This window comes from Oxyura jamaicensis, assembly GCF_011077185.1.
Source record: "Oxyura jamaicensis isolate SHBP4307 breed ruddy duck chromosome Z unlocalized genomic scaffold, BPBGC_Ojam_1.0 oxyZ_random_OJ72400, whole genome shotgun sequence".
In the NCBI taxonomy this organism is placed as follows: Eukaryota; Metazoa; Chordata; class Aves; order Anseriformes; family Anatidae; genus Oxyura; species Oxyura jamaicensis.
Genome location: NW_023305602.1, coordinates 45,345 through 67,722, shown reverse-complemented (window position 1 = coordinate 67,722; position 22,378 = coordinate 45,345). Strand labels below are relative to the sequence as shown.

The 22,378-nt window shown below is 44.7% G+C and overlaps 1 protein-coding gene and 1 long non-coding RNA gene across 2 annotated transcripts in view; both read left to right on the top strand.

Annotated features, from left to right (window-relative positions):
• LOC118158715 overlaps window positions 1-5,367 on the top strand; it is a 21,662-nt gene extending 16,295 nt beyond the window's left edge. Inside the window, exon 3 of the long non-coding RNA XR_004746880.1 lies at window positions 5,139-5,367. This is a non-coding gene — a long non-coding RNA (uncharacterized LOC118158715). The remainder of the gene's footprint in view (window positions 1-5,138) is intronic.
• Window positions 1-22,378, top strand: part of LOC118158714 (CUGBP Elav-like family member 4) — a 926,766-nt gene that overhangs the window by 879,098 nt on the left and 25,290 nt on the right. The window contains exon 12 of the mRNA XM_035313400.1: window positions 8,578-8,744. Coding sequence (XP_035169291.1) covers window positions 8,578-8,705 — 128 coding nt within the window. The 3' untranslated portion in view covers window positions 8,706-8,744. The remainder of the gene's footprint in view (window positions 1-8,577; window positions 8,745-22,378) is intronic.

The following is a 22,378-nucleotide window of genomic DNA, read 5'->3' as shown; positions in this document are numbered from 1 at the left end:
CATCTTCCCTGACCCCTCCATAGATTGGCTCCCTGAAGAAAAAGCATGAAAAGTGTAATTAGTAATAGTTTCTGAGGTAGGGTTCCCAAAGTATGGAGTTGATGACAATGCTGAGTACAAATACCAGGTTAGTCTCATGGCCGGTAACTTTATCATATCGTAACCCAGTGTTACACAGTACAGCAAAATAATAACCTTGCACCAGCCCCCAGCAGTGATAAGCAACACGACAGGGAACACATACAGTAAGTAATGTGCTATATAACTCAATTCGGAAAACAGGCACAGCAGACTTGAGATCACAAAAATCGACATTGTGATTAGTAAATATTAAACTGATGAAAAGTTTATCAGAATTTTATTTTGATACACTCTATTCAGATCTGTCGTTATCTCAATCCTTCAAGCCCCACGTTGGGCGCCAAAAAGGACTGTTGTGGTTTAACCTGGCCAGCAGCTAAACACCACAAAGCCATTCGCTCACCCTCCCCCCTCCCTCTCTGGGACAGACTGGCTCCCTGATGAAAAAAGGCAGTAGGTGTAATTGTTAATAGTTTCCGAGATATAGTTTCCAAAGTACAGAGTCGACGACAGTGCTGAGTACAAATACCAAGTTAGAGTCACGGCCAGATATTTCATCATATCATAAGCTATTGTTACACCGCACAGTACCATAACGATCTTAAACCAGGGCCCGGAAAGGATAAACAGCACGACAGGGATCACATACAGAAAGTAACGTGCTATAAAACTCAGTTTGGAATACAGGCACAGCAGACTTGAGACTGAAGCAATCAACATTCTGATTAGATCTGTCTTTATCTCAGCTCTTCATGCCCCACGTTGGGCACCAAAGAGCTGTTGTGGTTTAACCTGGCTGGCAGCTAAACACCACACAGCAGTTCACTCACCCTCCCCCCTCCCTCTCTGGGATGGGGGAGAGAAATGGGAAAGTGAAGCCTGTGAGTTGAGATAAAGACAGTTTATTAAGATAGAAAATAATAATAATAATATGTACGAAACAAGTGATGCACCATGCAATTGCTCACCACCTGCTGACCGATGCCCAGCCCAACCCGGAGCAGCCGGCCCCCCACCCCGGCTAGCCGCCCCTATATATTGTTCAGCATGACGTCAGATGGTATGGACTACCCCTTTGGCCAGTTTGGGTCAGCTGTCCTGGGTCTGTCCCCTCCCAGCTCTTGCTGCACCCCCAGCCTGCCCGCTGGCAGGACAGAGTGAGAAGCTGAAAAGTCCTTGGCTTAGTGTAAGCACTGCTCTGCAGCAATTAAAACATCAGCATGTTATCAGCACTCTTCTCATCCTAATCCAAAACATAGCACCCTACCAGCTACTAGGAGGAAAAATAACTCTGTCCTAACTGAAACCAGGACACAAGGCAATTAAAGGGAAGCCTCCATTCTCTGATAAGACTAATAAACATTGGAAAAGAGAAACTGAACAGTCTTAGAAATGAAATGTACTGAGGTAGCAAGGAATTGCAGGGCAGCAGGTCAGCTCCCAATGGAGAGAGAAGAGTGGGAGTTCCTCCCCAGCACCCTTTCCTCAGAGAAGGCCCCAGTGATTTGTGTACCTCGTAGTTGCCTTCCCAACAGAAAATGCCTTCTTGCCATTCCTAGATCTGCCCCTTCACTGGTTAGTAACAAAAGCAAGGAACCCAAGCTCAGATGGGACAATTATATTAGTAGCCAATTATATTAATATGCAATTCCTTAACTACTAACACAAGTGTTTGGGGAGAAGGAAAAGAACAGCGCCATTGATCTAACCAATTGCCAGTGTTTTCTGCAGCTTTCTCCATCTTACTCTGGTCCAGGCCCCCTCCTATCTCCTCAGTAGCAACACTTTGGTTGCAAGAGAAGCAAGGGGCATGGACTTCTCCTGCACTGGTAACCAGCCTATGTGCACCATGTTTTTTCTCTCTCACTTCACGGGAATTTGCCTTCCACAGGCTGAAGCAGATTCTGCAGACCACAGTATTTTCCTCTTTTCTTACTCTTATTACTCTCTGCTGAGATGAGCATGGGTTGAATGACAAGGCAGAAGAGTTCAGAAGAATAAGATCCTTTCCTTAGCTAGTGACATTCTTAACTGGAGCAACAAGAAGTGCTAGGAAAGATCCCTTGTGGCTGTCAGAGAAATAGACTGACAGCCAGAACCAGAACAGTGCATCTCTAGCCAAAAAAGCCAATGAGCACCAATGTCTATATTTCCGTTGCAATCTCTTGTGAAGTGCATCACTGAGATACTAGTTTTGTGCAGCAAGCACATGGCATATATATCCAGTAACTCTTCTTAGTTTTAGGACAAGTTAAATATTTGTTTCTTTGAGGTTTCCTATTTTCCTTTCCACTGCCTGAGACCAGCCTACTTATATAAGTGGACCTGCTGTAGGACTGTCTGCCCCCAGTTCAGGAGTCTGGATCAAAAGTTGGCATCTGGACCTGTCACTGACCATGGTCTTGACTTCTAATTTTGGGTATGCTCAGTGTACTTAACAAGCTTTGGGTTGCATACAGAGAAGAGTTTCTGCTGAAGAGAGGCAGCAAGTTATTTCAACCTGGTAGCAGATCATCAAAAGCCTGTTTTGCACATTGACTGCTAATTCTCCTTGCAGCATGCAAAGAGAAACAGAAAACTCACAAAGCCAATTAGGGATCCATGGGAACCTAACAATGTGCTCATTTAGGACTGTACTTAGAGCACAAACTAATTCATGGCCATGCAGAGACACTACTCACTGTGAATGAAAAGTTTACAGTTGCAAAACAGTCTTCAAACGCACTCTGAGACAGATTGCAAATTCCCTTCTTTATCATCTCAGCCTATTAAAACAGAAAAACAGCCCGTGAGTAATATCAGCTACATAAAGCCAATGGTGATCATGCTGGTGTCATGAGGAAGGCATGAAACTCCCTCAGTAAGCCACACTACCAAGATTTTCTGTGGAAGAAATGGGGGGTTAAACCAAAGCTCCCTCCAGGATGCTACCCCAGTTTCCACTTGTAGTAAAAGTTATGCAGGAAAAGAGCAGGACAGGAGAAGCCATGGACTCCAATGTCAGTACCTTCCTGGAAGTTGCTGTGCAGACTCAGGAAGATTAGATGCCCTGAGCTGCAATCCCAGCACATTTCTTGATTCTTTGCTGCTTTGATAAATCATTTATTAGAGCAGCCTTTTTACATAATCCCTAGGAAGAAAAAAAAAAAAAAAAAAAAAAAGCATAAAATAGATTTATAACAAAAACCTGTCCTCCTACCAACCATCTTCGACCAGGACACATATTTCTCTGATTATTAATTAACTGATGCACAAAAACAGCTTTGAGATTTTTAACCTCTCCCTTTCTCTTTTGTCCTTCAAGAGCGTAGATGACAATGCAGGGGTGGTGTTCAAAACACAGATAGCTTCTCGAGCAATGGAAGTACAAACATCATGCTTTGAGCCCTGTAGTTATGAACTCAAGCATTAAAGCCATTCAGAAAGCAAGCATATAAGCTATTTTCCAGGTACACTCATTCTATCCTTAGTCATACATGTTTAGATCTGGCATAGCACCAGAAGAGTAACAAAGCTGGTTAACTGTCAGTAGTGCACATAACAAAAAATACTGTCATATAATCTATCAGTAGATATTTGATCTGCAAAGAGAAAGGAATATATTGTTATCATGGCTTCTCTATCTGCTTATCTCTTATCATTGAGAAATCTCAGCTCTCAGGATAAGCTATAGCTCTTCTTTTTGGAGTCCATCCAAATATCTTCAACAACATGAAATACAACTCCACATAAACAACAGGAAGGGGGAAAGCTGAATGCATCAACAACTTCTGAGCATATCAAGCCTCCTGGAACTAAAACAGTCAAATGAAGTTAGAAGCATTAGCTGCTATGTCCCTGTGGTGGTTTTACCATGCTAGGCAGTTGAACACCACAACCGCCCTCACTCCCCCTCCTCAGATGAGGAGGGGAAGAAGTAAAGGAAAGAACAACTCACGGGTTGAGATAAGGATGATTTAATTAAAGAGGAATATATATATATATATATTATTAAGGAAATATTATTATTAATTAAACAATTTAACTAAAGGGAAAAAGGGAAAGGGGAAGAGGGAGGGGGGAAAGGGAATAACTAAACAAAACAAGGAAAGGCTATGTGGAAGTGCAGAGGAAAGAAATTACTCTCAACTTCCCACAAATGAGCGATGCTTGACCACGTCCTTGAAGCAGGGCCTCAACGCATGTAGCCGGTTTTCGGGAGGAGGACAGATGTTTTCCTAACGAGAGTCCACCCCTCCCCTCTTCTTCCTTTTTCCACCTTTTATTGCTGAGTGTGACATCATATGGTATGGAATATCCCTTTGGTTGGTTTAGGTCAGCTGCCCTGGTGATGTTTCTTTCTCACTTTTTTTTTGCCCACCCCCTAGGAGGGTTAGAGAGAGTCCTGATGCTGTGCCAGCACTTCTCAGCAGCAGACACAACACTGGTGTGATACCACTGCTGTTCTAGCTACAAGTGCAGAGAGCAGCACTGTATGGGCTGCTGCAGGGAAAGTTAACATCCCAGCCAGACCCAGTACAGTCCCTAGGATGTGCTTACAAGGAAAATGCACAATTATTGGCATTTGCCCTCCTCCTTCTCTCTCCACAGCCCACTCAACACAGTCCCTTCACCCTCAGCATCTACACAGTAGAGATTTCTTACATTACAGCAGTGGCTATCAGGACAACTAATGAGAATAAAATAAATAATATAAATTTGGTCCAGATCTGTGGGCAACTAATATACCAATAGCATCAAAGTACAACTCCCAGCTTCATTATCTGCTCTAAATGAAATATAGTGAGCAAATGCACTGCTGATCTGTCTTATTAATCCCATTTTTTAAAATGCTATATTATTTACAGCTTTGCACAGAATGAGGAAATGGCCCTAGAATTCCATCTGAAAAGCAAAATGATTGTAAAAAATAGAGTAGCTTTGTGAGCTTATCTAAAAGCAGGGTATTTTGCAGGGGTCCAAATGTATCAACATCCCAGCACCAGGACTTATCACCCAATTAAAGGTCTCGTCTTGGGAAAAGTAGAGAAATAGCAGATTTCCATCACACTTGGCAGTAAGTTGCACAACCGCCAGCACTTGTTCTCGTGGGGGACTTCTACTTCCCAGACATGTCCTGGAAATACAATACAGCTCAGAAGAAGCAGTCTAGGAGGATTCTGGAGACTGTGGAAGATAGCTTCCTGGCGCAGAGGGCTAGTGAGCCTACCAGGGGAGGTGCCCTGCTAGACCTTCTGTTCACTAACAGAGAAGGACTGGTGGGAGATGTGGTGGTCGGGAGCTGTCTTGGGCAGAGTGACCATGAAATTGTAGAGTTCTCTATTCTTGGTGAAGTCAGGAGGGGGAGCAGTAAAACTGCTGTCTTGGACTTGTGGAGGGCAGACTTTGAACTGTTCAGGACACTGGTTGACAGAGTCCCTTGGGAGGCAGTTCTGAAGGGCAGAGGAGACCAGGAAGGCTGGACACTCTTCAAGAAGGAAATCTTAAAGGCTCAGGAGCAGCCTTCCCTACGTGCCCAAAGACAAACCGGAACAGAAGAAGACTGGCCTGGCTGAAGAGAGTTGTGGCTTGAGCTTAGGAAGAAAAAGCGGGTTTATGACCTTTGGAAAAGAGGGCAGACCACTAGGGAGGACTACAAGGATGCTGCAAGGCGGTGCAGGGACAAAATCAGAAAGGCCAAAGCTCATCTGGAGCTCAATCTGGCTACTGCTGTTAAAGATAACAAAAATGTTTTTACAAATACATAAACATGAAAAGGAGGACAAAGGAGAATCTCCATCCTTTACTGGATACGGGGGGAAAATTATTTACAAGAGATGAGGAAAAAGCTGAGGTGCTTAATGCCTTCTTTGCCCCAGTCTTTAGCAGCAAGACCAGTTGTTCTCTGGATACCCAGTACCCTGAGCTGGTGGAAGGGGATGGGGAGCAGAATGTGGCCCTCATAATCCACGAGGAAATGGTTGGCGACCTGCTACAGCATTTGGATGTACGCAAGTCGATGGGGCCGGATGGGATCCACCTGAGGGTACTGAGAGAACTGGCAGATGCGCGGGCCAAGCCACTTTCCATCATTTATTGGCAGTCCTGGCTATCAGGGGAGTCGATTGGCGGCTAGGAAACGTGACACCCATATACAAGAAGGGCCAGAGGGTAGGCCCGGGAAACTATAGGCCTGTTAGTTTAACATCAGTGCCAGGGAAGCTCATGGAGCAGATTATCTTGAGTGCCGTCATGCGGCACTTGCAGGGCAAGCAGGCAATCAGGCCCAGTCAGCATGGGTTTATGAAAGGCAGGTCCTGCTTGATGAACCTGATCTCCTTCTATGACAAGGTGACACGCTTAGTGGATGAGGGAAAGGCTGTGGACGTGGTCTACCTTGATTTCAGTAAGGCTTTCGACACCATTTCCCACAGCATACTCCTGAAGTAACTGTCTACTCATGGCTTGGACTGGCGTATGCTTCGTTGGGTTAAAAACTGGCTGGACAGCCGGGCCCAGAGAGTCGTCGTGAATGGAGTCAAATCCAGTTGGAGGCCGGTCACTAGTGGAGTCCCCCAGGGCTCGGTACTGGGGCCAGTCCTCTTTAACATCTTCATCGATGATCTGGATGAGGGGATCGAGTGCACCTTCAGTAAGTTTGTAGACGACACCAAGTTAGGTGCATGTGTCGATCTGCTCGAGGGTAGGAAGGCTCTGCAGGAGGATCTGGATAGGCTGGACCGATGGGCTGAGGACAACTGCATGAAGTTCAACAAGGCCAAGTGCTGGGTCCTGCACCTGGGGCACAACAAACCCAAACAGAGCTACAGGCTGGGAGATGAGTGGCTGGAAAGCTGCCTGGCAGAGAAGGACCTGGGAGTATTGGTTGATAGTCGGCTGAATATGAGCCAGCAGTGTGCTCAGGTGGCCAAGAAGGCCAGCAGCATCCTGGCTTGTATCAGAAACAGCGTGGCCAGCAGGACTAGGGAAATGATTGCTCCCCTGTACTCAGCTCTGGTGAGGCCACACCTCGAGTACTGTGTTCAGTCTTGTGCCCCTCACTACAGTAAGGACATCAGGGAGTTCGAGCGAGTCCAGAGAAGGGCTATGAAGCTGGTGAAGGGTCTGGAGAACAAGTCTTACGAGGAGCGGCAGAGGGAGCTGGGACTGTTTAGCCTGGAGAAGAGGAGGCTGTAGGTACCTTAAAGGAGGCTGTAGCAAGGTGGGGATTGGTCTATTCTCCCACACGCCCGGTGATAGGACGAGATAATGCTCAGCATTATATTTTGAGGGGCTCTAAAGCTGTCTCTTCATTTCAGCCTGTTTGTCTAGAGACACTGGGTTTCTGGGGATGATTTGTGCTGCCAGAGCTTTGCAGGGGTGGTAAAACAGATGGCTTTGTATCAACTGTAGACTTGTCAAGGCTAGACTTACCTAGAGTTTTTGCTCAGAAATATTTTTGGCGAACAGGGACATTTATGGCAAAGGTAGCACAGGCAATTCTTGTACAATGTGATGGCCCCCTGTCTCAGTCATATCTCAGTCTCCTCGTCACTCCAGCTAAAGTCATGTACAGTATGTGCAAACGAGGTCTCCTCCTGGAGCTAACATAAGAAAAAAAATAAATTTAAAAACCTTCCTAAAAGCTGAATGAGTTAGATGCATTGCATCTAGCTTGGTTCTGAGCTATCTTGCCTCTTCTGATCCTCTTCCACCGAGACAAAGAATAAGTGGCCTGTAGGTGCAATATTCAATCACTATGGGTGCTTCTATTGCTGGATGGAGTCAATGGCTGATTAGATGGTGTGCTGGCAAGGTATGAAACTACTTACAGAAACCGTGTTAGGAAAGCACTAGTGTTCATATTTCTCAACTGCAGCATCAACATAAAGTAAAGATCTGCAGTAATTGCCAGTTAATAAAGCTTCTCATATTCTTAAGTGGTCAACAATCAAACTATTCATGCTAATGAATAGCATAATGGAGAGCTTATTAAAGTCACATTTTGCTTATATTGCCATAATAAGGAGGTAGCAGTAGGTTTATCAGGTTCCCTTCATTTTGAATATTCGAAGGCAAAGGAAAGGTTATGTTGGGGAGTGAAGTAGGGTCTGTTATCCAGTCACAATGGATGAAAAAGAACAAGACAGAGAACAAGTGCCTTGAGACCATGCATCACATTTGCTCTAGGGTGACCAAAATTTTCCATGTGCTGGTATTGTGGCACCAGCCTTTGGATCCCCATGCTTCACATAGTCTCGTGTCTGAACTGGCACTCAAACCAGGCACAGCATCCTGGGACACTGATCTGTAACAACCCCTCCTACCTTCCGTCCCCCATTGACAACCATCCTCTCCTCAGTTTCCTGCCTGCCTGCCCACCCTCCTACCTGCTCACTTACTCCCTCCCGCCACCCTCACCCCCTTCCCCATGTTCATTCTCAGTGGTCATTGCATGTACGTGCCTTGGCCCCCTTCAGCTCATTAAGCCCTCTGCCTTGCCTCATGTTTTGACAGGTTTTGTGAGTTTTGACAATCCTGCCAGTGCCCAAGCTGCCATCCAGGCTATGAACGGCTTCCAGATTGGCATGAAGAGGCTGAAGGTGCAGCTGAAGAGGCCAAAGGATGCTAATCGTCCCTACTGAAGGGTTGTGGGAACCACTGGATACAAAGCACTAGCACAGGTATCTGCATGGGGAAGGGGTTGTCAGCTGTGGTTGTAGCCTCTCCTTTGTGCTGTAGACCCTCAAAAAGATTCAGCTCTGCAACTCTCTGGCTTCTACCTTTTCCACTTAGGCCTCTGGCTAGAGCCACACCACACAGACACCCACCCACACATAAACCAGAAACTATTTGTGCCTCATTAGAGAGATAGAAGGATGCTTAACGATGGTTCCCCACCCCAGTAGCATCCTGCATCTCTCCAAATTCTTCCTGGTCACTAGAGGGGATGCAGCAGCTGCCCTCATTCCCCTTGCTCAGCCAAATGCAGTATTTCTGGTGGCTGAAGAAAATCAGCAATTAAGCGATGGGACTGGGCTGCAGTTTAATCCCAGGTGACTGGACTGGGACAGTGTCTGTCTCAATAGCTCTGTGTTGCAAATGTTTCAAAGCATTCTTCATTCTTCATGCAGTATAGTCTGTATCCAATTTCATCCCAGCATAATAACTATATGTAAATATGTCTCCGTGACAACTAAATGACACCTAATTTCTTTGTTTCCAAGCCCAATGAATTAATAGGAGGATCCATGCTGTCATCTTGTTCAGTTGCTGTTAACTTCTGTGTATAGATAAAACCCAAGCAAAGCCAAGGAAGCTTTGCTTGAGTGAGGACCTAGACGTATCTGAATGAGGGTTTCATTGTAAGACTCAAGTGCTTTGTGTTGTTGAAAAGGAGACAGCTTGATGCTACAAGGAAACTTCAAATACATGTAACAGTGTCAAAAATATCAGAAGCAGCAGCTTGTTTCATTGGTATTCCAGACTATTAGCAATAACAGCAATGGAGATGTTTCCAAAAATTGAAACATTTTCCACCACTGACTGGTCTTTCCATCAGATAATTCTTAGAGAAATTAAATATGTAAAATGTATGTGTTTGTTGCAGAGATGGAAAGTCTCTGCTGTTAAAGCCATTCCATACCAGAGATTCCCCAATAAACCCAGCACTTAGGGTCACCCTAAGCTGCAACAAGCAGTTTGCATTCCTAAGTTAGTGACAGAGAGATGGGTTAGGTAAGCTTTCTAGGCCATTATGACCATAACATCTAAGATTCAGTGATTTTAATTCAGGCCTTTTTGATGCACCTAAGGTTCAGGCAGAAAGTCCCCTTCTTCAACCCTCCCAAAGAACTATGAAGTGATCCAGTTTTTCACTGGTATCTCTAATATCTTTGAAAATACCTTATTGTGGCCTGCAGAGCAGTATCTTTTCTATTGAGAATTAAGGAATGGGATTAAAATGTCTTTGAAAGAGATGCTGCACTGAACAAAACATGGAGCAGACTAAGAAAACTTCCAATAAATGTATTAGGTGCATGTGCTAATTTCAAAGGGGCTTTTAGTATCTCTCTGGCAATAACGACTCAAGATACAACTTCCATAGTCCAGAATCTCCTTTATATGTGACTATACGAAGATAATTTTCAATGAATTTTCCCTCTTCACATACCTCTTTTCTTTTCCTTGCTTATGACAAGGCCTCTTGGAAGCTTGAAACCAAAATACATTTCCATATCGAAATGCTTTTTGCTTCATCACACTGGCTTTTTTTTTACTGCAGGTTTTGCTCAGAAGTGTTGGGAGAGAGCGGGAGATGCATGCATGCTATTTTGTTAAAGCAGGGACTGTCTTTGTTGGGGAGATTTTCAATAACACCTGCAAAGGGATGAAGGAACACGTATCTCCCTATAGTTGTTTGGCACCAAGCAATAGCTTTATATTGTAGCATAACTGTGAACACTGAGGATATGCTTGTTTCTTATGGTTGTGTAAGAAAGTGCAGGGCTGTAGACTCCAGTGTTGCTAAAGATCCATGGGTATGAGTCCGTGGTATTTTCCTTATCGTGGATCATCATGAAGTGTTCTAGGTCTAGCTTTTCATAACCAGGCTGACTTTGAGGTCTTAGCTTGTTTCCCCCCAAAGAATCACCCAGTAGTTTTTGTGGTTTTGGTTTGGTTTGGGTTGGGTTTTTGCATCTAATAAAAGGGATTAGCCAAGTGTATGTGGCCCCTGGAGGGCATTTAGGCAGTGTATATAGCCCAAGAAAGGTTCTGATTTAGCATAGGAGGTTGTCAGCTCAGACTGAAGAGGACATTTAGTGAAGGGCAAGGATAATCAAAACCTCAGAAGGGCTCAGATCCACATCTCTCTTCAGCTTATTTGCTTTCCAGTGCTAGGATACATCCATACCAGCACCCTAGAAGAAAACACAGGGTTTTTAGTCATGATGGCTCAATACAAGGCAATTTCCAGCCAGGGCATAGGGCTAACCCCTCAGTAATTAGCCCTACTTAGAGATAGATCAGTTGTCCTTGGCTCAGCACTGTGTTATTGTACCCCATGGCTGGTTTCATGTGCAACCTCTAGTCAGCCACCAAAATACCACTGGGAGTCTCTGACACACCTACTCAGTAGACAGTAACATTAATACAACAATAAGTTTCCTAAAAACACTAGAGTAAAAGCCAGCTAGATCCATAGGCACACATATCTATTGCAAGGCTAGAAAGCAGGTAGCTCCTTTAACTGCCAGAAACACAATAACTCCTGTATGGTTTTTATCTTCTTTTACTTTGGTCACAGCTCTTCAGTCCTTAGTTCCAATATGAAGCATGAGAATAACCATATTGACATGAGGGCAATTACTCATGTGCTTTAAGAGTATGCTCAAGAAACTTTTTCATTGAAGATTTTCTAAGGAAAAGCTGTTTTATCAAAGTCATTTCCAAAAATAAGAAGCTGCAAACAAAATCACAGGCAGCACTCAGTTTGATGTAATCCACCAGAGTGTTTTTTCTCAACCAAGAAAGAAAGCTATTCGCTCCATTTTAATTCTGTATGCACTTTTTTTAAACTTATACATCTCCCTTTTGGGACACAAGCAGTCGAAGCCATAGTGATTTGAAGTCATTGTTTTTCTTGCAAGTGCTCTAAAGTTGCTGTCAAACACTGAAAGGGTCTCTGTGATGTGGCAGATAAGTCCACAAGCTGTGTCAAGCAAAGCCCTGAAGAATTCAGATGGCAAAATATTTCCAAAATGGAAGCCGCCTCTGTTCTCTTTTTTTTCTTTTACAATTAAAGAGGTGATTATAGCAGTGGACAAAAAAAAAAAAAAAAAAAAAAAAGACTGTTGTGGTTTAAACCGGTCGGCAGCTAAAAACCACACAGAAGTTTGCTCACCCTCCCCCCTCCCTCTCTGGGATGGGGGAGAGAATTAGAAAGAAATGAAAGCCTGTGGGCTGAGATAGAGATAGTTTATTAGGACAGAAAAGAAAAGAATAATGATAATAGTACTACTAAGAATAATGTGTACGAAACAAGTGATGCACCCTGCAATTGCTCACCACTCCCTGACCGATGCCTAGCCTATCCCTGAGCAGCCGCCCCCCACCCCAGCTAGCCACCCCTATATATTGTTTAGCATGACAACAGATGGTATGGAATACCCCTTTGGCCAGTTTGGGTCAGCTGTCCTGGGTCTGTCCCCTCCCAGCTCTTGCTCCACCCCCAGCCTGCCCGCTGGCAGGACAGAGCGAGAAGCTGAAAAGTCCTTGGTTTAGTGTAAGCACTGCTCTGCAACAATTAAAACCTCATCGCAGTCTACAACTTCCTCACGAAGGGGAGTGGAGAGGCAGGTGGCCTATTCTCCATAAACACCAGTAATAGGACCCGTGGGAACGGTGTTAAGCTGAGGCAGGGGAAGTTTAAGCTGGAAGAGGTTCTACACGGAGAGGGTGATTGCACACTGGAACAGGCTCCCCAGTGAAGTAGTCACTGCACCAAGCCTGTCTGAATTTAAGAGGCAATTGGACTGTGCACTTAGTCACATGGTCTAAACTTTTGGGTAGACGTGTGCGGTGCGAGGAGTTGTACTTGATTATCGTTATGGGTCCCTTCCAACTCGGGATATTCTATGATTCTATGATTCTATTGGACACCCCTCCAACTAAAAGCAAACTGTGGCCTGCACTCTGCTGCTAGAGGGATGGAGAAAAATGCATTAGCGATATCAATTGTGGTGTACAACTTGGCTGCGCTTGATTGCAGTTCGTACTGGAGTTCTAGCATGTTCCGCACTGCAGCACTCAGTGGTGGCGTGACTTCATTCAGACAACGATAGTCCACTGTTAGTCTCCACTCACCATTAGACTTTTGCACTGGCCATATCACAGAATCACAGAATCATTTAGGTTGGAAGAGACCTCCAAGATCACCTAGTCCAACCTCCGACCTAACACTAACAAGTCCTCCAGTAAACCATATCACTAAGCTCTACATCTAAACATCTTTTAAAAGACCTCCAGGGAAGGTGACTCAACCACTTCCCTTGTCAGCCCATTCCAATGTCTAACAACCCTTTCACAGAATCACAGAATCATCTAGGCTGGAAGATGTGATAAATGACAAAGTCCCAAATAGGATTCTAATTAAAGTTTATAATTTATTAAGCGAATAGAGGCAAGAAAACAGCGCTGGGTGCGCTGGGAGTCTCTGCCCCACCAAGACGCACACCTGGTACATCAGGTGGCTGATTTTTATGCTCCTAGACTAATACATATTCATCACTATTCCTAGAAAAGGCAGGGTTAATATAATTAGCTCCCAGAATCCGAACCCTCTCCGGACGCATGCGTATCAGTCTCTGGTGGACTTTCTGGGGGTCTCTTGTGCTGAAGGCTCATAGTCTTCCTCCCAAGCTTTGTCCTTCAGTCATCCTTCAACTCCCCCTTTCTCCTTATTTGGTGGATCTCTTTGCCGGATATCAGAGGCTTGTGTAGCATCCCATGCAAAAGTCAGCAGTTTCCTAAAAAACCTCCTTGGTCCTCTTATCTCCCAGACTAGAGTCTCGATGTTCGCCCTTCAAACCCTCTATTTACACAAATTGCTGGACCCTTCCTTTGCATGATACAAGAACTATGTACACTAATCACTGTTTTTCTTAAAAAGGAGCTTATATTTCATCATGCGGCCCTAGCATTGTTCCATACTGACACGAATCAAATGAACACATTTCACAGAAGAGATCTCCAAGATCACCAAGTCCAACCTCTGACGTAGCACTAAGAAGTCCTCCACTAAAATATAACACTAGGCTCTACATCTAAAGGTCTTTTAAAGACCTCCAGGGATGGTGACTCAACCACTTCCCTGGGCAGCCTATTCCAGTGACTAACAACCCTTTCAGTAAAGAAGTTCTTCCTAATATCTATCCTAAACCTCCCCTGGCAAAACTTTAGCCCATTCCCCCTCGTCCTGTCACCAGGCACGTGGGAGAATAGACCAATCCCAACCTTGCTACAGCCTCCCTTCAGGTACCTGTAGAGTGCAATAAGATCTCCCCTGAGCCTCCTCTTCTCCAGGCTGAACAACCACAGCTTCCTCAGCCGCTCCTCGTAAGACTTGTTCTCCAGACCCCTCACCAGCTTCATAGCCCTTCTCTGGACTCGCTCGAACTCCCTGATGTCCTTACTGTAGTGAGGGGCACAAGACTGAACACAGTACTCGAGGTGTGGCCTCACCAGAGCTGAGTACAGGGGAGCAATCATTTCCCTAGTCCTGCTGGCCACGCTGTTTCTGATACAAGCCAGGATGCTGCTGGCCTTCTTGGCCACCTGAGCACACTGCTGGCTCATATTCAGCCGACTATCAACCAATACTCCCAGGTCCTTCTCTGCCAGGCAGCTTTCCAGCCACTCATCTCCCAGCCTGTAGCTCTGTTTGGGTTTGTTGTGCCCCAGGTGCAGGACCCAGCACTTGGCCTTGTTGAACTTCATGCAGTTGTCCTCAGCCCATCGGTCCAGCCTATCCAGATCCTCCTGCAGAGCCTTCCTACTCTCAAGCAGTTCGACACATGCACCTAACTTGGTGTCGTCTACAAACTTACTGAAGGTGCACTCAGTCCCCTCATCCAGATCATCGATAAAGACATTCAAGAGAACTGGCCCTAGTACTGAACCCTGGGGGCCTGTACTGGTCTGGCTGGGATGTTAACTTTCCCTGCAGCAGCCCATACAGTGCTACGCTCTGCACTTGTAGCTAGAACAGCAGTGGTATCACACCAGTGTTGTGTCTGCTGCTGAGAAGTGCTGGCACAGCATCAGGACTCTCTCTAACCCTCCTAGGGGGTGGGCAAAAAAAAAGTGAGAAAGAAACATCACCAGGGCAGCTGACCTAAACCAACCAAAGGGATATTCCATACCATATGATGTCACACTCAGCAATAAAAGGTGGAAAAAGGAAGAAGAGGGGAGGGGTGGACTCTCGTTAGGAAAACATCTGTCCTCCTCCCGAAAACCGGCTACATGCGTTGAGGCCCTGCTTCAAGGATGTGGTCAAGCATCCTGCTTCAAGGACGTGGTCAAGTCCAAGAGGCTAATAAAGCACCTAGATGATAACTTCTTGGTGCAGGTGCTAAGGGAGCCAACTAGGGAAGGTGCCCTCCTAGACCTGTTGCTGGAGAACAGAGAGGGTCTTGAGGGGATGTGGCAATTGGCAGCCGTCATAGTGACCACGGAGTGGTTCAGTTTAGAATTTATGTTGACAGAAGGAAAATTGCCACTTCAGCCCTGGATATGGGGAAAGCAGACTTCTGGCTGCTCAGGGAACTAGTCAGCAAGGTCCCCTGGGAAACTGCTTTTGAAGGCCTTGGCGTCCATCCGTGCTGGTCAGTCTTTAAGCACTGCCTCCTAAAAGCACAAGATCAGGCAATTCCAAAATATCGGAAGTCAGGCGGGGGGGGGCAGAAGGCCGATCTAGCTAACCAGGGATCTTCTACTGGAGCTTATGCGAAAAAAGAAAGTGTACGGCTGCTGGAAGGAGGGTCAGGTGACGAGGAAGGAATACAGGGATGCTGTTCACGTTTGTAGGGAGAAAATTCGTGTGGTCAAAGCCCAACTAGAGTTGAAGCTGGCCAAGTCTGTGGGAGACAATAAAAAGTTTTTTTTTAGATATGTGAACAGAAAAAGGAGAACCAAAGAAAACATAGGTCCTCTACTTGATGGGGAAGGTCTCCTCACAGTCAAGGACATAGGCGAAGCAGAGACATTTAATGCCTTCTTCACCTCTGTCTTCAACACTGATGATGGGCTTCGGGACCCAGGGTGGAGGACCATGACGGTGGGAATGACAAACTCCCAACTGACCCTGAGCGTGTGCAGGATTTGCTGCTCCACCTGGATCCATACAAATCCATGGGTCCGGATGGGATTCATCCCAGGATGCTTAAAGAGCTGGCTGACATCATTGCAGGACCTCCCTCAATTATTTTTCAATGATCTTGGGAATCTGGAGAGGTCCCAATAGACTGGAAGCTGGCAAATGTTATACCAGTTTTGAAGAAGGGCAAGAAAGAAGACCCTAGAAATTACAGGCCTGTCAGTCTCATGTCAGTGCCTGGTAAAATTATGGAGAAGATGATCCTTGAAGTTATTGAAGCGCACCTGGGGGACAATGCAGTCATTGGTCCCAGCCAACATGAGTTTGTGAGGGGTAGGTCCTGCCTAACAAATTTTTATTTCCTTTTATGATAAGATCACCCATCTAGTCGACCAAGGGAAACCAGCTGATGTGATCTTTTGGTCTTCAGCAAAGCTTTTGACATGATTTCCCATAGGATCCTACTGGACAAAGTGTCCAGCATACAGCTTAACAAAAACATCATCCGATGGGTGAGCAATTGGCTGATGGGCAGGGCTCAAAGGGTTGTGGTAAATGGGGCCACATCAGGCTGGCGGATGGTCACTAGAGGGGTCCCTCAGGGCTCCATTTTAGGGCCAGTCCTCTTCAATGTTTTTATAAACAATTTGGATGTAGGACTAGAAGGTGTTTTGAGCAAATTTGCTGATGACACCAAACTTGGAGGAGTTGTGGACTCGGATGAGGGTGGAAAGGCCTTGCAGAGAGATCTAGACAGATTGGAGAGCTGGGCAATCACCAACCACATGAAGTTTAACAAGAGCAAGTGCCGGGTCCTGCACCTGGGATGGGGAAACACTGGCTATACGTACAGACTGGGCAACAAGATGCTGGAGAGCAGCCCTGCAGAGAGGGATCTGGGGGTTGTGGTTGACAGCAAGTTGAATATGAGCCAGCAGTGTTCCCTGGCAGCCAGGAGGGCCAACCGTATACTGGGATGCAGCACGGCATTGCTAGTCGGTCGAGGGAAGTTATTGTCCTGCTCTACTCTGCGCTGGTGCGGCCTCACCTTGAGTACTGTGTGCAGTTCTGGGCACCACAGTACAAAAAGGATGCAAAACTGTTGGAGAGTGTCCAGAGGAGGGTGACGGAGATGGTGAAGGGCCTAGAGGGGAAGACATATGAGGAGCAGCTGAGGTCACTTGTCCTGTTTAGCCTGGAGAAGAGGAGTCTGAGGGGAGACCTCATCACAGTCTACAACTTCCTCGCGAGGGGGAGTGGAGAGCCAGGTGACCTATTCTCCGTAATCACCAGTGATAGGACCCATGGGAATGTTGTCAGTCTGAGGCAGGGGAGGGTTAGGCTAGACATCAGGAAGAGGTTCTTCACTGAGAGGGTTGTCGCACACTGGAACAGTCTCCCCAGGGAAGTAGTCACTGCATTGAGCCTGTTGGACTTCAAGAAGATTTCCTTCTTGAAGAGTGCCCAGCCTTCCTGGACTCCTCTGCTCTTCAGAACTGCAAATGGGACTATTAAAAGGTGAATAGGTCTTGCTGATCACTCCTTGGCTCTCCAGTTGACGAATTAGCTTATGGATGGGAATTGGGGAGTCTCGGTTGGTTCGATATTGCCACCAGTGCTCAGTTGTGGTAGTGATTGGCACCTGCTGTTCTTCGACCCTCAGCAACCCCACAATAGAAGGGTCCTCGGAGGGACCTGGCAAGGTAGACAACTGTTTAATGCCCTCTGTCTCTAAGGCAGCTATGCGAAAAGCCCACCAAAATCCTTTTGGGTCCTTGAAATATCCTCTCCTGAGGATATTTCCACTCCTTCCCAGTTAGACTCACTTCAGCCTCCAATACAGTTAACTGCTGGGATCCCCCCATCACCCCATAAATACTGATGGGTTCTGGTCCTTTATAGTTTGATGGCATTAGAGTACATTTTGCACCGGTGTCTACTAAAGCCTTATACTTCTGTGGGTCTGACGTGCCAGGCCATCGAATCCACGTAGTCCAATAAACTCGATTGTCCCTTTCCTCCCCCTGGCTGGAGGCAGGACCCCTCTAATCCTGGTCAGAATATTCATTACTGCGTCTGAGGGACTGCCCACAGGAAGTTGGAGCAGCAAGCTTTCCAGAGAACCCCTTTTTCCCGATTGTTTTCTTTTGCAACTCAGGTATCCGTGCCTCTAGGGTCGAGGTAGATTTTCCATCCCATTTTCTCATGTCCTCTCCATGGTCATGTAGGTAAAACCACAGGGGGCACGGGGTTTGTATCTGTCGGAAAGGGAAACGGACCCGAGTAACGATGCAACCTCGATGCGAGTATAATCGTCCTCCTTTATTGCAGGTTCTCACAGAGTATATATAGGCAACTAACTACAGCATGCACCGATAACAACTTATAATTGCTCTAGCTTTTCCATGCACTTGTCTCTGGCTTGTTTCCTCATTATCTCTAATACAAGGATGTGGGAAGCAGCGCAAAGCCACCTGCGAATTCCTTACCCACAATTCCCCTTTTTTATTTACAATCAACCAAATACTTTCTATATATTTTTCTATCAAGCACTGCAAACATTACAATAAGCAACAGGGTGAAAATCACATGAAAAATTACGATTGTAAAGTAGTGTGCCTACTAGAATCTACATCAATCAACAAGCCGCTAAGCACTAGGGATGGTGCTTCACCGCGATGCTACTTCTCACTCACACAGCACAATCACACAAAGAAGCCTCTTGCACTTTTCATTCATACCACAAGAAAATATCACTTAAGATAATTTGTCGGCGGCTTCAGGAGGTCCATGTCTACTCCCGTGGTGAGCGGCTGAGAGTGGAGATGATGCTATTATAGTTTTGTGTAATTACACCAAAGAGATGCATTGCAATAAGGAGCGAGTGTGGCATTGACAATTTGTTTCATGGTTTGGTTTTTGCCCATGTAATTGAACCTTACACATGATGTCTATACACAGGATATCTAATTCTTGTGGCTCTAGGGGCGCTCGCAGCAAGTAGACAGTCCAATCTTTGTTATCTGCCAGGATCCCCACCAGACCTGTCGTAAATGGGTCGTTAGCACTAGCCAGGGACAGGCATATCGCTTCTTGTCCTGTCATGTTGGTGAGGGTGACCCCGATGTTGTGGCATGGTTGGATGGAGACCCAGGGCTGGCAATAACTGATGACAGCGGTGACTGTGAGGAGGAGGCCAACCATGGCCTTACCCCCGTGCTGGTACCCATCTTGGTCCGTGACCTGTGGAGACACAAGCATACCCTCGACCCCAAGTTATTAGAGGCTGGGGTCCCTCCCAAAGACCTGTATTTAAATTTGTTACCATCACTAAGGCCTGCTCTGATTCTGGCACCCGTGGCAGTGCGGAATTCATATTTTTGTAATGTTTTACTATGGGTGGTACCTCTTTGTGAGGAAAGGGTAATGCTAGGTGATTCATTAGGTAAAGTGCCTTTCCCAACCTGTTCTGTGGTGTTTCCTGGGTGTCTACTGAGGCAGTAACTGGTCATCTCTGTGAGGAGCAACTGGCAGTCCAAAGGCTTAGCTGTAGGATAAGTTATCATCATGGTATGAGTGACAGCTTCTCTCCCCTCTTTCCTTTGGCTATTTCAGTCAATAATGATAAAGTGTATTATGTTTCTCTGTATCACTGAATAAGTCCTTAATGATAGCCAAGACTTCAGTGTACTAATTACTGTATAACTGTTACAAGAAGGAAAGCAGGAAGACACCGTTGTTAAGAAAAATCTTGGGTGGCAAAGTCCTTTTTCACTGCCCATTTCCTGAATGTACTTTTTAAAGGAAATATTTAAAATTAGAAGAGTAAAGTTCCACCCTCATATTACATGGATTACTACAGCCTTGTAGGTCATAGCAAAAAAAGAATTTTGAACACTGGACAAAGCTTAACACAATACCATACCAGAACACTCAACACCTAGTAAAGTTATATTATCAATTTGTTTTTTGATTTCCAAAGAGATTTCCAAAATACATCTGCAGCAGTTCATTTTTGCCTTGAGGGTTTCTGCAGAAAACCTGACTTTTCTGCAATTCTAAAAAAATACTCTTTAATATCACAAATATTCAAAAGACATAGATGTGTCCAAAACTCAGAAGTCTGTATACTTGAGATCCTACCATGTCTTCAAAATCCCTCTGGATTCCTTCAGGAAAAACATAGCAATGTGAGAACGTTAATGAAACAGTAAGAAAGCACTAAAAGATTCCAAACTTTGAATATAAAGATTGACTAGACCGTTATCAACAGGAAAAGAAAGACTTTCTCAAAACTGCATAGTAAGAAAATTCTGTAAAAATCCTTGGAGGACAGTCTATCACTATTAATGCACCCTTATTAAAAATATATCTCTAAAAATAGTGCTGAACAGAAAGACAAATGTTGTATATTATTTGAGATAGTTATGAAGTTTTAGAGACAGATGACTAAATCAGTTATTTGGAAGAATTACCACTACAGCTATTGGTGTAAACAGTATTACATTTTACCTACATAGTGTTCATATCTGTGCAAGAGTGCAGAGAGCAGGAAGAACATTTCTCACCTAACAGAAACTATATTAATTCAATGTCTTTGGTCTGCATCAGTTCTCCTAGAAATGGGGGCAAGGGGAAGAAAATTAGGAAGGCAAGACAAATCAACCCCATTTGTGTATGCAGGCAAGTAAGAGGCAAAATGCACCAGCCAAATTATACACTAAGGGTGACTGGGCTCACTGCACACTCCTCAGGACATGGCTAGATCAGATGGGTAATACCCAAACACTCTATAGGCTGAAAATGTGTTGTGGTTTAACCCGGCTGGCAGCTAAACACCACACAGCCGTTCGCTCACCCTCCCCCCTCCCTCTCTGGGATGGGGGAGAGAAACGGGAAAGTGAAGCCTGTGAGTTGAGATAAAGACCGTTTATTAAGATAGAAAATAATAATGATAATAATAATAATATGTACAAACAAGTGATGCACAATGCAATTGCTCACCACCCGCTGACCGATGCCCAGCCCAACCCCGAGCAGCCAGCCCCCCCAGCCCGGCTAGCCACCCCTATATATTGTTTAGCATGACGTCAGATGGTATGGAATACCCCTTTGGCCAGTTTGGGTCAGCTGTCCTGGGTTTGTCCCCTCCCAGCTCTTGCTGCACCCCCAGCCTGCCCGCTGGCAGGACAGAGCGAGGAGCTGAAAAAGTCCTTGGCATAGTGTAAGCATTGCTCTCCAGCAATTAAAACATCAGCATGTTATCAGCACTCTTCTCATCCTAATCCAAAACATAGCACCCTACCAGCTACTAGGAGGAAAAATAACTGTCCTAACTGAAACCAGGACAAAATGAAACATCAGAAATCCTGTACAGTAGTTTCCACGATGTGAATTCAGTCATCTTGCCTTAAGTATTCACAACGGTGCTGTGTTGTTGCAAAAGCACTTTCATTCCTGTTCACCATGTCCATCAGATCTGGGGGTTCCATTAAGAAGAAAAGCAGTAACTAATAGCAGCGCAAGGCTTTGTCACTAGTGAACAGAGTATGTTAACTGGCTAACACTTGTGAAGTGTTAGTTGTTCTAAACAGTAACCATTTCAAAAACAGTGTCACCACCAGAACCTGATGGTATTCGAAGCATCTGTTAATACACAAATGGAATCAGAATTTTTCTATCATTTGGATAGTCTTCAAATTTCTCAAGGTACCACTGGTGGTGTTGCTTTGCCCGAGAGACCAAGATAAAAAGTGTACACAATGCAAATGCAAGGCTTTCGATGGTGCAGCAGGCAAGGGCAAACCCAAACCATTCCAGGATCTCTGCAAAGAAGCTGGCTCCACTGACATACTCAAACATACCTCTTGGTATCTTGTAACCAGTTTCCCCTGGTTTTCTCTTTTTTCTTTTTTTTTTCTTTTCTTTTTGTCTCTTTTTCCCTCTTTTTTTCTTTTTTTATTATTTTTTCTATTTTTTTGTTTTTTCTTTTTTTCCCCTTTTTTCTATTTTTTTCTTTTTCCCCCTTTTTTTCCTTTTTTCTCCTTTTTTCATTTTTTTTTCCATTATTCATTTTTTATTTTTTCCCTTTTTTTCATTTTTTCTTCTTTTTTCTTTTTTTTTCCTTTTTAATATATTTTTTTTCTCTATTTTTTTCTCTTTTTTCTTCTTTTTTTCTTTCCCCTTTTCTCTATTTCTTCTTTTTTTCTTTTCTTTTTGTCTCTTTTTTCCTCTTTTTCCCTTTTTCTTCTTTTTTCTTTTTTTGTCTTTTTTTTTTTTTTTTTCCCCTTTTTTCATTTTTTTTTTTTTTTTTTTTTTTTCCTTTTTTATATATATTTTTTCAACCCTTTAATCAACCCTTTAATTTCTCCTGTTTCCTTTTTTTTCCCTTTTTCTTATGTTTTGAAAACTTGTGATCTTTGTTTTACTGTTCTCACA